Below are 18,888 nucleotides of genomic sequence, written 5' to 3'. Positions count from 1 at the left end.
AACTATGATATGTCCCCAGTAATCCCTGATTTGAACCTAAGACATGCTGATAGATATGGCTGACTCTTCAAAAGGATTGTTTTTAAAAATAGAACATGCTAAACTTATGCTCACTTGCACTTTTGGTCTAGGTGCAACATCAGCTACTTGGAAGAATGGCTTAAAGATAAGAATTTGCAGAACAGCACAGCCAAAGAAACTCTGGAGCCCCTTTCCCAGGCTGCCTGGTTGCTCCAGGTCAAAAAGATCACAGATACGGATGCTAAAGAAATATATGATCGCTGCACTTCACTCTCTGCTGTGCAGGTAACTAATGTTGTTCCTTTTCCCTAGACTCTGTTAACTATTGTGTTCCTGTATTATTACCAGTGCCAGCAACCTATCCAGATTCTTCCTTCCTACTGATGCTTCTTTGAAAGAAAATATTTCATATCTCTATGGCTGAATTTCTATTTGTTTCTTCCACAAGTTTGTTTTCTTCATCCTTGGAAGGTGAGATGAAGTAGGGATCTGACAGTAACATTTTATTAAACTGGATTGTAAAAAAATAAACTAATATGAATTACAAGCCACTTGAACAATTATTTGACAAGGTTGTACTTTTTCATGATTTATTAATATTTTATATAATGTTTTCAGATCATAAAGATCCTTAATTCATACACACCTATAGATGACTTCGAGAAAAGAGTGACTCCATCCTTTGTCCGCAAAGTACAGGTAAACTTCATATATAGCTTTTAAAAAGTATTACTTCTTAAAATTATCCATTAAAAAACTAATTTAAACAATATTTTAAAAATCTATGCTTAAGCTATGTTTCCTAGTATAGCATAGGGGAGAGAATCTTGGTCTTGAAATCAGGAATACTTAGGTTATTTGGGTTTACTTGTTTAGTAATTATGTAATCCTGGACAAATAATCTCTTAAGTCCCAATTTCTTAATCTGTGAAATGGGGATGACAGTATCATTGATCTCACAGGGTTGATATGAAGATAAATGAGATTAATACATATAAAGCACTGTAAAAATATGAGCTATTATTATTGTGATCATCTTTTCTGATGGGCTCAGATATAAAAAAAAATAGTAGGATGTCAAAACAGGATCATTTCTATTTAATTCTATAAACTATGATACAGATGAATAAAATAACTAAACTTTCTACAGTTAAATAAAAGTAGTAGAATGTAATAAAAAAAAAACCTTAACACCATAATACTAGAAAACTGCCTAGCAATTTGAACACAGAAAACAAAATGCCAATCAAAAGAACTCACATTGTTTCTCGAAAAAGCAAACCAACTAACCTGAGGCTGAAAACTCCAAAACACTTAATGTTTAATTTTAACAATTCCATTGGTAAACAACAAATAGTCCATGGGACCAGAAGAAAGATCTGCAAATATAAAGGAAAGAAAATTCAATGACATGAGAACATTCTGCACCCACCAGAAAATGCAGGAGGGAATGGAAATATGTATTCTGATGGGCAATGAAATTTAAGATGCAGGCTATAGTTGACCTATCCTGAAAATGTGAACCTACCCATAAGTGAAGAAAAAAAAAAGATGAATGTTCAATAATAAATAGGCATTCAAAATGTCCTTAGAACAAAAATCATAATTGAAAAGATGATTTGTTTCTCAAACATATCAGACAAGGGAAATACAAAAAGTACAAATACATACAGCAACTAGGGAAAGCAACATAACAGAAAAACCAATAAGAGACTTCTTTTTAAATGTCCTTGATAAAACAAGGGTAAAAGCAGATGTCAAAAAGTCATAATATAGAAATAAACCTGAAACATCAAGCATCCTGTGTACAGGAGAATCAATTTTTTTGGAGGGGGCAAAATTATAGGAGGGTGCATTTAAAAGGGGGTGGAAAGGAAAGATTGAAACAGGAGAAAAAAGTCTTATTTCAAGTGATAGAAAGGGTTGCCACTTATGTATAATGCTATGGGAAAAGTGAGATAGTCTATAAAGAAAGAGGAGGAATTAAAGATAGAATGAGAATGACTTGCAAAGATTTGGTTCTTACGAGGACCATACATCCTGCCTCAGGAGAAGGAGAAATAACTCTTGTAAAGGCAAGGGTTAATAATGAACAGCACAAGACACTTAAGAATAATCCTACCCTACTGTAATATCTTCTCTAACACCTACAGAAATCAGTACTTTTGGTGGGAATGAGGTACTGCAAGAAAAAAAATGGTACCAAATAGGCAGTTTCTATAAAGTAATAACAAAAACTGTTAAGAAGATAGAATCCAAAATAGGAATGGGCCTCTAAAATTTAATTTGATAACAAATACAGAGAATAAATAAGTACAAGATAAGTATAATAGAAAAGAATAAAAATGAAACAAATAAAGAAAATGAGGAAAAGGAAATATTTTTAAGAAAAAGTGTGGAAAATAAAAATTTTAAAGTAATAAACAAAACAAATTAAAAGGGAGTAGAGGAAGGAAGATTCTATTTGACCATTTAGCTGGGAAAAAAGGGGGGAAGAATTAAATACAGATAAAAGCCAGAAAGAAAAAAATTAATAAGGAAGATTCCCAAACAAGGCAAGTGGGGGGGAAAAGGGCACCCGTTGACATAAAGTTCAAGGGAAAAGAGCTACAAAGAATAGAGCTACATTTTTTAAAGAAAAATAAATTGCAACAAATCAAGAAATACACTCCTATATTTACAGTGGAAGAAAGGAAATCATACCTTAGAGGAACACCTAAATATCACTATTATAACTTTACAAATGAATAGATTAAACAATCAATAAAATGAAAACACTCACAGATTGAATAAGAAACCAATATCCCACAATCTGTTGCAAAATATAGTATTCAGTAAGTGAAGTCAGAAAAGCAAGAGTTGCAATCGTGCAGCTTTTGAGACAAGGTAAAAATAGCCAAAATATTAAAAAGACAAAGAAATGATATTATGCTCCTACATGAATCACTAGCATATCTATATTTTACCAACAAAACCCTATAAGAAGGGCACCAAAAATAATAAAATTCATCTGGAAGAACAAAAATTAAGAATATCAATGAAAAATATAAAGAGAGAAGTAATTATCAAAACTATCTGGTTCTGACTAAGAAATAGAAAGGTTGATTGGTAGAACAGAGTAGACACATAATACATGGTAATAAATGATTATAATAATAATGTGTTTAATGAATGTAAACTTTTAAGCTTTTGAAGTAAGAATTCATTATTTGATAAAAAAAATTGTTGGGAAAATTATAAAGCAGTCTGCTAGAATTTGATTATACATCAATACTTTTCATCATTTATCAAGATAAAGTAAAAATGGATACATGACTTTGTTATAAAGGGAGATACTAGAAGAAAATGAAACATTACCTATCAGACTTAGGGAGAGAAGAATAACTTATAAAGAAAGCATTGTAAGACATAAAATGGGTAATTTTGATTACATTAAAAGGCTTTTGTCCAACTGAAACCAATATATCCAAGATTAGACGGAAAAGAGAAAACTGAAGGAATTTATATACAGTTTCCTCATACAAAGTTGTTATTTCTCAAATATATAGGGGACTTTGTCAAATACATAAGAATATAAATCATTCGTCAATTGATAAATGGTCAAAGAATATAAACTGGAGTTTTTCAATGAAGAAATAAAATCTTCATATGAAAAAATTCTCTAAATCATTATTGATTATAGAAATGCAGATAAAAACAACTTTGAGATACCATCCCATACCTCTCAGATTGGTTAAAATGAAAGAAGAGGAAAATAAATATTGGAAGGAATGTAGAAAAATTGGGACATTAATAAACTATTGATAAAACTGAATTGATACAACCATTTTGGAGAAAAATATAGAAATATGCCCCCCAAATTATAAAAAACTATGTACATATCATTTGACATAGCCATACTACTATTAGATCTGGAGGCCCTCAGAGAATTAACCTGCCACTTCACTTAGGCATGGTCCTTAACATGGTTTCCCAAGAGAAAAAAGGAGAACCTATATGTTCTAGATCTATAATAGCTCTCTTTGTGATAGCAAAGAACTGGAAATTGAGTGGATGCCCATCAGTTGGAGAATGGCTATACAAGTTGTGGTATGTGATAGTGATGGGAATACTAATATGCTGTAAGAAATGATGATCTGAAGTTATTTTAGAAAAAAATGGAAAGATTTACATGAAATGATGAAAAGTGAACAGAACTGAAGGAACATCAGCAATAATTGAATAATTGAGGAATAACCAAGTTATTTTTGAATATTATAAATACCCAAATAAACTATAAAGGACCTATGTAGGAAGATGATATCTGCTTCCAAAGAAAAAAATTGAAAAATAAGAATACATGTAATATGATTTAACATATGTTTATAAATTTGTGTCAAATGGTGGCCTTCTTTAGTACAGAGTGAGGAGAGGGGAAACAGTTCTGAACTTAAAATGGAAAAATAAAAAATGTAAAAAAAAAAAAAGAATTAAATTTTTAAAAGAAATTATATTATACTGGAAAGAACCATAGGCAACACAATAATATCAATATTAAACTTACATGCCCAAATACATTAATATCCAAATTCATAAAGAAAAACATTAATTGGATTACAAAAATACACAGACTAATAACACAATAGCAACAGATTTTAAACTGTTCCCTCTCTGTTTCAGATAAGTTTAAGAAAGAGAAAATATAAAACTGAACAAAATTGCTGAGAAGAGCAAAAAAACATTCATATTAAAAACCAAAACATCTGAAATCACATAATTATCTCAATAAGTGCAGAAGTCTTTGGTGAAATGCAACAGTCATTTGTGCCAAAAACTCCTACAAAGTATAGTTGTAGCATCAAGATGAATATGGAATGCGTTTAGAAGAACTGCATATGTTTTAAACTATATTGGATTGCTTGCTCTCTTTGAGAGAAAGAGAACAAAAAATGGAACTCAAGGTTTTGCAAAGGTGACTATTGAAAACTAACTTTTCATGTATTTGGAAAAATATACTATTAAAAATAAAGGAAAAACAAGAAAAAACCCAAAATGTAGGCATAGAAAAAAATTTTTACATAGAAAACACCTATTTAAAATTAAAAGTAAGTAATAAATGCAAAAGTTCTACACTAGAACCTTTTTAAATAAGTATGAGAAAATAAAGCAAGGATGCCCACTTCTACCACCTTTATATATTTCTAGAAAAATTTAATGACATTAGTAAGACAAGAGAAAGAAATCAAAGGCATAAATAAAGGTAAAGAAAGAATAAGCCTATCTTTATTTGCTGATGATACGATGGTATACTGGAGTTCCAGTAAACATACTAATCAAGACAATTGCAGACTGCAAAATAAATTCTCAAAAATCAACTACATAGAAAAATAATAAAAAAAACTACAAAATGCATAAATTATCCAGGAATAAATCTACCAAGGTTCATAAAAGACTTTTATAGATTCAATTGTAAAGTATTGCTTAAGGAAATAAAGAACAACTTAAATATTTCAGTGCTCATTGTCTGGGCCGTGCCAATATTATAAAAATGGCAATACTACTATTTGCTACACCAAATGATCAAAGGGATACTTTCTAGAACTCAATTACATCACAAACCAGCAATCTTCAAAAACATTTAGTTTTGGTTTAAAAATAGAGAAGTAGATGAGCGGAAGAAACTAGGCAAGAGAAAATCAGAAACAATGGAACTAAATAACTGCAATAAAGTGGGAAATATAAATTGCTTAGAAAAGAAGTCCCCATTTGCCTAAAAACTGCTGGGCAAAATAGTCTGGTTTAAACTAACTTCACACCAAGTTCTACAATATACTCTAAAGAGATATGTGATCTTAATATTGAGATCATACTAAAAAATTAGAAGAGAAGCAGTTCATGTACTTCCCATAGTCATAAGTAAGCTATGTATATATTCTTAACCAAATAAGGGATAGAAGAAATTACAAAAGATAAAATAGACAATTTTGATTATATTAAACTTAAAAGTTTCTACAGTATTAAGACTGCCATACATAAGGTAAGAAAGGAAGTGGCAGAATGGGGAAATATTATTGCATTAATGGTATCCGCAATATAGAAACAATTAACAAACATACATGTAATCAATAACCATTCCCAATAGATGTGCTCACAGTTCACATATTTCTCCAAAGAGCTATACAATATTTACAACCACAGAAGAGTTTCCCAAATCACTAATAATAAGAAAAATGCAAATCGAAACAAGTCTGAGGTTTCACCTCATATCTTGAAAATTGACAAATATGACAAAATCTTAGGGGACGGTAGAGTGGAAGATAAATTTACTGATGAAACTATAAAATGGTCAAACTATTTTAGAAAATAATTTGTAATTATGCAAATAAAGGGACTAGAATATCCATATTCTTTGACTCAGAAATTCTATTATAGGACTTCCACCCAAAAGAAGCCATTAATAAGGAAATCTCTACACATAGAAAAATATTCATAGCAGTATTTTTTTGTAATAGGAAAGAATTAGAACCAAGATTCCCATCAATTGGGGAATAGCTATCAAATATTATTCCAAATATTGTAAGAAATGATGAATATGGTGAATACAGAAAAGCATGGATCTACATGAACTGAGGCAGAGTGAAGTAAGCAGAGACAAGAAAGCAACATACATAATGACTACGTAAACATAAATGGAAAGAACCAAATCTACACACACACACACAAATCAAAAATGAATGCAAAATTATAAATAATAAGTGTGACTCGAGAGACTAAAGGTTGTTCCAATTAACATTTCCTCAGAGGTGGGATGTTTTGTACAGATTTTTAAAAAATTTATTTCTATGCATCTATTAGTTGTGCTGATTTTTCCTAATTTTCCTTTGTTAAATGAGAAAGAGGGAAGAAAAGATACCAGGAAAATGGGCAATATGAAAAAGCATAAACTGATATTCTTTTAAAGTATAAAATAATATAATCTCATAGGATCACTAAAAGTGTCCTTAATACAATTTCACTAGCAAACAGAACAGGGAAGATATATTCCTGTGCCTACACAATTTTTATCTCTTCTGATAGGTCTATATTTTAAACGTTTTTCATTCCAGTGTAGCTTGGAGTTTGAATATTTAATTTGATTATATGTATTTAAAGTATTATTAAATTTTTATAGATCAATATTGTTTCTAGGAGTTGTGGGCCATAATTTAGTCTTCAATAATGATACAGTACAGTTTATAATTGAATTCTTTTGGAAATTTTGAGGTTTATATTTTTTTGCATGAGAATTTTTTGTCTGTAAGTTGATAAGAAAAATAGTAAGCTTCTGCTACATAATTCTAGTCACCAGAATAGCCCTTGCTTAGATATTATTATTGTTGATATTATGTGTAATTAAAAGAGAGGCATAGGGAAGATCATAGATTCTAGACTATTAGCATTAGAAAGAGCCTTAGAGTCAATGGATTTAGTCAAATCAATTCATTTTACAGATGATGATACTGAGACCCAGAAAGTTGAAGTTATTTGTCCAAAGTCACAGGTAGTAAGAAATACTTTGGGGGCAGCTAGGTGGTGCAGTGGATAGAGCACCAGCCTTGAATTCAGGAGGACCTGAGTTCAAATCTGGTCTCAGACACTTAACACTTCCTAGCTGTGTGACCCTGGGTAAGTCACTTAACCCCAGCCTCAAAAAAAAAAAAAAAGAAAAGAAAAAAAAAAAAAAAAAAAGAAATACTTTGGAACTAAGGCTGCTAGCAAGTTACCAACCTGAGTCAGGGGAAGACAGAAAGAACCTTTGAGGGTTATTTTTCAGTCCAAGGATGGGGAGGGAAAAAGGAAAGAAAACACCTATCCATAGCTCTCCTCATGTGTTCATCCAAAGCATTTGAATGTGTTTTTTTTTAAAGTTTACCAGTTTACCTTTTGAGTCTTCATCATATTTAGTGACTACTGAGCTTAATGTTGAACTTTCTTTTATGTGAGTGTGATATTTCTTGATTGGGAAAGATTTTGTCTACTTTCTTCAATTATTTGGGGAAAATGTATAGCTACATGATTAGCTCAGCAAAATTTAAAATATTTGAGGTCTTTTCATATTTGGACTTAAGAGTTACATTATGATGAATTCTATTTATTATATTTGTAATTATGCAAATAAAGGGACTAGAACATCCATATTCTTTGACTTAGATTCTATTACAGGACTTTCACCTGAAAGAAGCCATTAATAAGGAAATCTCTATCCATACAAAAATATGGGCAGTATTGGTTTGTAGAAAGACTCAGAATCAAAAGAAGGGCTTAGGTCTATATTTCAGTAGCTATGTAATCATGAACAAATCATTTAACTTTGTCACTTGCTTAGTCTGTAAAATGGGGATGATAATTATTACACCATGTGTAAGAAATTTGTTATGTGTAAGAAATTTGTTATGAAGAAAGTGTTTGGCAAACTATTATACTATCTTTTAAATTTTTTCTAGCAGTAACTAATGAATCCAAAATTTTCTTGAAAGAAAATATAAGCTGTCATTAAGAGTAAGAAGTCAGAAACCAATAAAATTAATCAATCCTCTGAGGCATGAAAGCCTAGATTGAAACAGAGTATTCAGTGATCAAAGTGAAAGCAGATCAGGAAGTACTAGAAATAAATACATTTATGTGTTCCCTTTGGAAATTTTAAATCTCCAGCAAAAAAGAATGAAAATGTTTATTGATATTACCTTCTTCCTTTGACTCTCATTTCAGGCTCTACTAAATAGCCGAGAGGATACAGGTCAGCTGATGCTGGACACCAAATATCTCTTTCAAGTCACATTTCCCTTTATCCCTTCGCCACATGCTCTGGAAATGATAGAGATCCCCAACAGTTTAAAACTGGGGTTTCTTACCAGGTTATGAAAGGAGAAAGAAATAGAATCAATTTTTCCTCAAAAGTTAAATGACATTTAAATATTTGGGGACCACTTTATCAATTGATATATAGTATGTGATTTGAAAAATAAATAGGCTCTTTTCTCCAAATTGGTACCATTTCATCATATTTCTTGTTACCAAAACCTTCTCTGATTGAATTGTTGACTCTGTACTACATTTCTCCCAGATGTCTCAACTGTGGTTGATGCATCTGGAATCCTTGCCTATCTATACTGAAATTCCCAGGGCATTTGCTTCTTTTTTTTTTCTTCTGGATCACAATTAAGACAGATACAACTTTATAAGGCGAAGAAGCTCTAGAGATATGTGGGTCTATCTACCAAGCTTTCTCAGATTGCTGAATTGAAAGTCAAAGTTCTAAAAGTTGTTTCCACAGCAGAGAGAAGCACTAAGACCTCAAGTTGATGGCCTTTGAAAATATTCGACTTCCTCAGTGTGATTTTTGTTCCCCAATTCTTATACATATTTTTACTATAGTACTAAAATATAGTGAATCTACCATTACTATAACTACTTCAAGTGTTTTGAGTCTTCCATTCGATTGCAAATCAGATATAGTGATTACTATTACATAATTTCTGATTGTATCATTAAGATTACAATTGTCTCATTTAAGAGAATATTTCTTTAAATTAGATCGATTTTAATTTATGTTTTCATCACTTTTTCCATTAAACAATACATTCCCTTTAAGTAAACCCAAGGTTTTGAACAAGGCAACATAAAAATTTTTGTTAGCTAAATACCTTGTATTTATTTTAATGAAGGACCTTATGAAGAAAACAGCTAAAAAGCAATCTTCCCCATTCATCTCTCCATACACATTTCCCCAATTTCCCCAGGCAGAAACTGGGGCTTCTCCCTCTCCCTTCCAACCTTCTTTCCCCGTAGTAAGCAAAACATCATAAGGAATTAATCACTGTCTATCAGCTGGTGCCTCTGACTTTGTCACTCTGAGAACCCACATATTTTTATAGATTCATATATTACAGTCATGATTTTATGTCCTAAATGTATATTTTACATTTCCCTATATTATTGTTGGGAATCTAGACTGAATGTGACTATACTATAGTATAGTTTCATTAAAAAGGGATAATCTGTTATTTTATAAATGATGAATTTATTTCAGCTAATTTAAATATTGTATATGAAAGAATGAAAATTAGATTTTAATCAATAATAAATTTTGCTAGTCCATCTCTATTTAAAAGGAGGTTTACTTGCTAAGTGTTTAAACTTCAGGTATTTCTCTATTTGAAGATACAAGCTTATGCAATACATGGATCATACACAAAGGGGGAATAACAGCAATTAATTTGTTGTGACTAAATAAAGCTTGATTTGGCCAACCTACCCCACATATACAAGATCATGTTTAGCATCAATCAGAAGCTTCAAAGGCAGGAAAATGGAACTATTACAAACTTGTGAATCACTAAATGAACCCAACCCCACAAACTTTTTTTTCACTGATAGAAATCTGGACTGAACATTTATTAAACACTTACTATATGCCAGGCACAATGCTCATATTAGAAATAAAAATCTAAGTAAGACAGTTCTTTCCCTCAAAGCACTAACATTCTCATAATAACATGTTAAATGGAGCGAGAAAGAGGAGGGGGTACTTGTGAACAGTATGCTTATGAATAAAGATATCTGGGAATGTGCAGTTGGTTCTGGACAAAATGAAGCAAATTCTCTATCAACTCAGATTCCTAAAGGGCAGGGTTCCTTTGGAAGGAAACAGGGAATGATAGCCAACAGTGCAGGTAGCATGGTAGGAAATGTCTGGGAAATGGCTTAAAAATACCTCCCAAAAGCAGTGGCTTATTTCCAACCAGACATTGAATATATATATATATAAATAAATATATATATATATATATATATTTATAAATATATAAATATATATATATTTATATATATATATATATATATATATTTATATATATATATATATATTTATATATATATATATATAATATATATAAATATATATATATAAATTTATATATAAAATATATAAATATATATATTTATATATATATATATATATATATAAATATATATTTATAAATATATAAATATATAAATAAATATATATATATATATATGGCCTGGGTGAAGTGTAAACAATTCTAGACTAGTTCCCCTGAAACAGCTAGAGGCAAGCCTGGTTGCTAAGTGGACTGGGAGCCCCAGACCCATGAATTTTCACCTTCCTGCTCATGTGGAGGGTAGAGCACCTGAATAAGGGAAGACTGAGAGAGCCTCTGCTGAGAAGGGATGCCAGGCCCAGCTACACTGCTGAGACTTGACCATGGATGAGAAGGAAAGAGCACATACCTGGTGAGTGCAAAAGCAGTGGGATAGGGACACTGCTGGCTGCAGCACTTATAGGAGAACAGAATTCTTGGTTTCAGTTCTGGGCCAAGAGAGAGAACTGAAGGAGAATCTGAAGCCTGAGGCACCATCCCCCACACACCAGACATGGACAAGTTCCCATTAAAAAAAAAAAAAAAAAAAAAAAAAAAAAAACCAGCAGAGAAAGAAACCAGCCCTAGAAAGTTACTATGGGAATACAAAAGACCGGGGTTTGTCTTCAGAGGAGAATACTGAAGTAAAAAAAGCTCTTCCTATCCCAAAGAGTAACATCAAGTATTTGTAGAAGAACTCAAAAAAGAAACCCTTTAAAAATCAAATAAGAGAAATTAAAGACATTTTTTAAAAGCACAATCCAAAGAAAAACAAAAAGTTTATGAAAATAAAGTCAGCCAACAAGAAAAGGAGATCCAGAATCTTTTTTTAAAAACTTTTAACATTTTTGGTTTTGTTTTTATTTTTTAATTGATCCATTATGAATTTTTTTTGGCAAGACAATTAGGGCTAAATGACTTCTCGGGGTCACATGGCTTGTAAGAATTAAATGTTTGAGGCTAAATTTGAACTCAGGTCCTCCTGACTTCAGAGCCAATGCTCTATCCACTGCACCATCTAATTGTCCCTAGAGAAACAGAATCTTAAGAAAGAAAATTAGTCCTTAAAAACTGGAATTGGACAAGGAGAAGCCAGCAAAGTTTTAAGAGACCAAAAAACAATAAAACAAAATATAAAGAACTATACTATATGTCAGTGATATTAATCAATATTGCTTTAGACTATTTAAAATAAGATTGGAATATTGCTGTGTTATAGGAAATGATCTGGTGGATTTAAAAATTTTTTAAAAGACGGATGTAGCAAGGAAAATGTTATCTACCTTCAAATAACATAAGCATAGTATGCTTACTTTGATATATATGAATGTGTATGTGTACATATGTGTAGATTATAGATGTCTATGTATGTATGTGTGTACCTTCTCAGAGAGCACTGGTTTTCAGACACTTACTACCTGTATGACCCTGGGCAAGTCCCTTAACGCTGGTTTGTCTCAGTTTCTTTATCTGTAAGATGAACTAGAAAAGGAAATGGCAAACCAATATAGCCTCTTTTGCCAAGAAAACCCCAAATGGGATCACAAAGAATCAAACACTCCTGAAAATGTCTGGACAACAAAAAGTCTATATGTACTTTGTGAGAAGTAAGATGTCATATTGGATAGAGGCTAGCCTTAGAGTCAGAAAGAGCAAGATTCATGCCCTGCTTCCATCCTCTACTGGCTATGTGACCCTCGGCAAATCATTTGACTTTTCAATGACCCAAACAATTTAAGATTCTAAATAATAGAAGAAGTCTCAATCTATATCATGGGAGGGAATTCCCTACACAAAAGACACCACAGGAGTGACCATCTACACTGATAACAATAAAAAATTCACTTTCTTACTCTCTTAATTTAATTGAAGTAGTGCTTTATGCTGGATTAAGCATTCAATTTGGAATCAGGAAACCTGGATTCAAGTACTATCTCAACATTTTCTGGGTTACTTTGGGCAGATCACAATCTGTTTGGCTTCAGCTTTTTCTGCCATAAAATAGTCTAAGTGATTTCATTCCCTCTACCAGGTCACCATCATCTCTGCAGTTTATGGATTTAGAGAATTACTTGGGCTATAGAGATATTAAATGATTTTCCATGGTCGTATCAGATGTCAAATTTGAACTCAGATCTTCCTGGATCAAAGGTCAAGTCTGTGCACACATCCTCAAGCTACTTGCCTCACAAGTTGTTGTGAGGGATATGTTTTGTAAAATATGGTATTAAATAAATATTAGTCCCTGTTACTATTTAGCATTATCGCCCATGTCATATACTTCTCTGACTAAGGACAGAGATCTTAAGAACTAAGTGGGCAACGACCTGCTGCTGCTCCTGGGTTTTTGCCAAGTTAGATTTGAGGGGAGGAAGCAGGGGAACTGAAAACCGTCTCCATAACTAAAGAAATGTCATTATCACAATATAGTTACCTTCTCCCAAAAACCACCTTCTCCTTTTCTTTTATAAGGAAGGGAAGAAATTAGAATCTCACACAGAACTAATCAGTGAGAAAACCAAAGGAAAACACTGAGTCGACAAAATGGGAGACATCAATCCATGGGAATGAAAATACAAAGGGAAATCTAAAAATGAACTAGATAATTCATTTTTATGTAATTATTGAAAATTCACAAGCATTTTCTTTTCAACAACCTTATGAAGTAGATAATGTAAATATTATCATTTCCATTTCAAAAATAAAGACACTGAGTGTCAAAGAAATTAAGTCTTGCCCATGGTCACAAGTAATAGCTATGGTCATGACTGGTAGTCAAATCCACCCTTTTCTAGCTTCAAGAGCAGTGTTCTTTCCAGTGTACCTACACACAAAAACCTGCTCTACTGTGGAAATAAATTTTAAAACAAATTGACTGAATGATTTTACTCAATAATTTGTTCTTTTAAACATATATATATGAATACATAAGCAAGGTAAGGGCTCTCCACTCAAAAAAGATAAGATTCAGTCTATCCCCCAAGAGAGTTAAAGAAACAAAATAACACAACTATGATACAAGGTATCATATATTGTATGCTATATATGACAGCAGTTCTCAATGTGTGGTCCTCAAATTCCTGAGGATCACCAAGTGGTGAAAAGATCAAAATGATTTTCAAAATTATATTAAAATATTATTTTCCTATTTAAAACTTCTCTCTTTATCAAATCATGTTGGGGAGGAGATTGGATTTTCTCTTATATTTCAACCAAAATAACCTAACACAACAAATAGAAGATAGAAGCATATATGAGAATCTGACTTCTATTAAGCTAAACACTAAAGATATTGTAAAAAAAAAAAAATTAAGAAAATATGTATATCTAAAACAATGCTACTCTTCTTGCTAATTTTTGACAAATATGTTATAAAATTTTGTTGTTTATGTTAATATGTAATGATTTATTTAAATGAATTAATTATTTTAAATTTATGTTTTAATTTTAATAAAATATTCATAGATATAACTAATATAAATAAAATATTTTTGGGTGTCTTCAACAATTTTTAAGAGTATATAAACTTTGAGAATCAGTTACATAAAACTACCATATAAAGGAGAGTAAGAAAAAGGCTTAAAGGAATCTATCAGAGCATGAAATTACTTAAAATTAGATAATCAGGAAGACTTCATGGTGAAGATGGGGTAGAGGGTGGGAGGAGTGTTTCTGGACTTTATATTAGCAAGATGTTAATAATTTAAGAATGGGACAGGAGTGACCCAAGAAACAAGAATATTACAGACTAAGAGAATAACAAAGTATGGAGATAGTAATGTCAAGAATGGATTTTAAGTAACCTTAAATTGACCAATTTGCATAATCATCCCATTTGCATAAGGTGATAGGATTTTAGTCTACATATAGCTCACAGTCATATGGTGATGGTCCTTCACTAAGAATTTTTATTTCATTTACTCAAGGATTCAATTAATATTTATCAATTGACATTTATTTAGGTTAATAAAGAATAGATTAGGTTAGTAGGTAGAGAATAGTTTATATGTAATAATTTGAGATTATCTTCATGAGGTAATCTTACAAACCCAATGCCATGCAGTATAGGGCAATTAGTCACCTGTTATATAAAAATCTAAGAAACAATATGTAAATCCTATCCTTTTGCAATTTTAAAAATATTTTGCAATGTGATTTTATACCACTTTACAGTGTTTCTGATTAATCTTATTTCTTCAAACTGGATGGTAATGCCTTGGTTTCAAAATTTCCAGAATACAACAAAACAATATTCATAGGATAGCTATCATCATAGGATAGCTATCATCATATTCATAGGATAGATATCATCAGCTTTGCAGTCTCATTGAAGTAAATTTCAGTTTTTATCAAAATTAGACCCATTAGAAGCAGAAATCTTGGGGGGATGAATTTTTATAGCTAGTGTTTCTGATAAAGCCTTCATTTCTAAAATATATAGAGAACCAATTCAATTTTATAAGAATACAAGTCATTCCCCAATTGGTAAATGGTCAAAGGATAAAAACAACCAATTTTCAGATGAAGAAATTAAAAACATTTCTAGTTATATAAAAAATGCTCTAAATCATCATTGATTAGAAAATGCAAATTAAGACAGCTCTGAGGTATCACTTCACACCTTTCAGATTGGCTAGGGAAAAAATAATGATAAATGTTAGAGGGAATGTAGAAAATCTGGGACACTAATGCATTATTGATGAAGTTATGAAATGATCAAACCATTCTGGAGAGCAATTTGTAACTATGCCCAAAGGGTTATAAAATTGTAGATACCCTTTAATTCAGCAGTCTCGCTACTGGATCTATACCCCAAAGAGATCATAAAAGCATGGAAAGGACCCACATGTGCAAAAATGTGGCAATATATGAATGTAATGAAATATTATTGTCCTATAAAAAATGATGAGCAGGTTAATTTCAGAAAATCTTGGAAAGACTAACATGAACTGATGTTGAGTGAAGAGAACATAACCCAGAGAACATTGTACACTATAACAACAAGAATATATGATAATCAATTATGAGGATTTAGTTCTTCTCAACAATGCAGTGGTTCAAAGCAATCCCAATAGACTTGGGATGAAAAAAATGCCATCAACATCAGAAGAAAAAATTATCAAGACTGAATGAGGATCAAAGCATAGTATTTTCACTTTGTTTCTCAAGGTTTTTTCTCTTTTCATCTGAAATCAACCTGCTTTTGTACAAACAAAAGTAATGCAAACAAGATTAGAAGAGAAGCAATAAACTGGGAAAACATTTTTACAATTAAAGGTTCTGATAAAGGCCTCATTTCCAAAATATATAGAGAATTGACTCTAGTTTATAAGAAATCAAGCCATTCTTCAATTGATAAAATGGTCAAAGGATATGAACAATTTGCAGATGATGAAACAAACTATTTTTACTCATATAAAAGGGTGTTCCAAATCACTATTGATCAGAGAAATGCAAATTAAGACAACTCTGAGATACCACTACATACCTCTCAGATTGACTAAGATGACAGGAAAAGATAGTGACGAATGTTGGCGGGGATTCAGGAAAACTGAGACACTGATACATTGTTGGTGGAATTGTGAACAGATACAGCCATTCTGGAGAGCGATTTGGAATTATGCTCAAAAAGTTATCAAATTGTGCATACTCTTTGATTCAGCAGTGCTACTATTGGGCTTATATCGCAAAGAGATACTAAAGAAGGGAAAGGAACCTGCATGTGCCAAAATGTTTGTGGCAGCCCTTTTTGTAGTGGCTAGAAACTGGAAAATGAATGGATGCCCATTAATTGGAGAATAGTTGGGTAAATTGTGGTATATGAATGTTATGGAATATTATTGTTCTGTAAGAAATGACCAGCAGGATGAATACAGAGAGTCTTGGAGAGACTTACAGCAGCTGATGCTGAGTGAAATGGCCAGAACCAGGAGATCATTATACACTTCAACAACAATACTGTATGAGGATGTATTCTGAAGGAAGTGGATGTCTTTGACAAAGAGAAGATCTAATTCAGTTCCAATTGATCAATGGTGGACAGAATCAGCTACATCCAGAGAAGTAACACTGGGAAATGAGTGTGGACTACTTGCATTTTTGTTTTTCTTCCCAGGTTAATTTTACCTTCTGAATCCTATTTTTCTTGGGCAACAAGAGAACTGTATGGATCTGCACACATATATAGTATCTAAGATATACTTTAACATGTTGAACATGTATAAGACTGCCTGCCATATAGGGGAGGAGATGGAGGGAGGGAAGGGGAAATTTGGAATAGAAGTGAGTGTTGTAAAAATTATCCATGCATATGTATTGTCAATAAAAAGTTATAATTTTTAAAAAGTAAAAAAAAGACAAATATTGAAAACTATCTTTACATGTATTAGGAAAATAAAACACTACTAAATTTTTAAAAAATATATTTGACCCATTATTAGAAAAAAGCAGGAAAAATGATTAAAGGCCTTTCAGTAATCAATTGATTTTTGATGACTTAAAATGCTTAACTAAATACTGTTTCTAAGAGCAATTGGATCTTGAAAACACATAGAAATCCTTAGACTGGGACTTTTAGGTAACATCTCATAAAACAACAATCAAGGTATCAACAAAATTTCAACAAGCCATGCCAACATCTATAGGAATTTGTACTTTTTAGTATAGAAATCCCAAAACCTAATTTAATATTGGTCCCTTATTATTATTCATGTTTATTATTTTGTTTTTCTTTGATTCTTGTGTTTGTATTTCAAAAGCTTCTACTTTGACTTTTTCATCATGAATGCTTAGAAGCCTTTTATTTCATCAAAGATTATTTTTTCCTCTTCTAGGATTATACTTAGTTTTGCTGGATAGGTCATTCTTAATTGTGAGCCTTTATCTTATGCCTCCTGGAATATATATTCCAAACTCTTCTCTTTAGAGTAATGGCTGGAAAATTGCGTGTGATACAGATTGTTAGTATTTAGGGATAAAGTATTGTTTAGTTATAGTGGTTTTCTTGCCATTAGTGCTTTTTAATTGAGGCAATCATTAAAAAGAACAAGTAAATACCTAGATTTAAGAAGTTGGTAATAAAAGGAAAAGAGAGGAGGGAAATTTAGCTAATGGAAGAATTGAGTGACATATTTATTTGTTCTCCACCCCCACCAAGATTAGAGAAACATATATGCAGGACAAAGAATATTACCTAAAGGAGACTAGCTGACAAGAGTCATAAAAATCACAAAATGTCTAAGCTAAAAGGGACTTTAAAGCTCATCTGGTCCAATCCCTTTCTTTTACAAAGGAGTAAAACTAAGATTGTAAAAACTCTCTAGTCACAGATCTATGATGTTTAACACAGGTCCAGAGACTGGGAACAATTAGTTCAATTAATTCCAACAACTGAGTAGTAACCAATCACACAATGTATAAACACAGCTAGTACTAATCTGTCACAAACACTATGGGAATACCTGAAACTTCTATGAGGCTAAAAGCACCCAAGTACTTATTACAGTGACAGATGGGAAGGAAGTGAGCTAATGGCTGAGCTATAATGCCTTCATTAAGTAGATTAGAAGTGTTCAAGTCCCTTTTCTACATTCCCCTTTATGGGATTTTATTTTATTTTCCATTGACCTTCTTGTTGCAGTAGAAAGGTAGGCATCTTTTCATATCAAATTAGGAGATTTAGCAGTCTCTTTGGAAGAGGGAGAAAGAACTTATTGTATTTTTTGCTTTTATTGTTCAAATATTTATCTAATGATACTCAGTAAAATAAGGTAGAAAATGTAGATTTTTAAAAATATGCCTTTGTTATATGTTCTCTAAAATTTTTTAGGTGATTTCTCCCCTCACTTTTCCTTTTTTCTGGATTTGTTAACTATCTCTGTACCCTATAATAACTAAAACCAAAATATCTGTTTTTAAAAACATTATCGGTAATTGAGATATCAAACAAATCATGTTATGATCATGTTAT

The 18,888-nt window shown here is 31.6% G+C and overlaps 1 protein-coding gene across 1 annotated transcript in view; it reads left to right on the top strand.

Moving 5' to 3' along the window:
• Positions 1-9,448, top strand: part of MYO5C (myosin VC) — a 128,200-nt gene extending 118,752 nt beyond the window's left edge. The window contains exons 39-41 of the mRNA XM_074294529.1: positions 132-306; positions 640-720; positions 8,749-9,448. Of these exons, the coding sequence (XP_074150630.1) occupies positions 132-306; positions 640-720; positions 8,749-8,901 (409 nt within the window). The 3' untranslated portion in view covers positions 8,902-9,448. The remainder of the gene's footprint in view (positions 1-131; positions 307-639; positions 721-8,748) is intronic.
• The last annotated feature ends 9,440 nt before the right edge of the window (positions 9,449-18,888 follow it).

Source organism: Sminthopsis crassicaudata, chromosome 2 (assembly GCF_048593235.1).
Source record: "Sminthopsis crassicaudata isolate SCR6 chromosome 2, ASM4859323v1, whole genome shotgun sequence".
In the NCBI taxonomy this organism is placed as follows: domain Eukaryota; kingdom Metazoa; phylum Chordata; class Mammalia; order Dasyuromorphia; family Dasyuridae; genus Sminthopsis; species Sminthopsis crassicaudata.
Note: the sequence above shows the minus strand (reverse complement) of the source record. Positions and strands in the feature narration are given on the sequence as shown.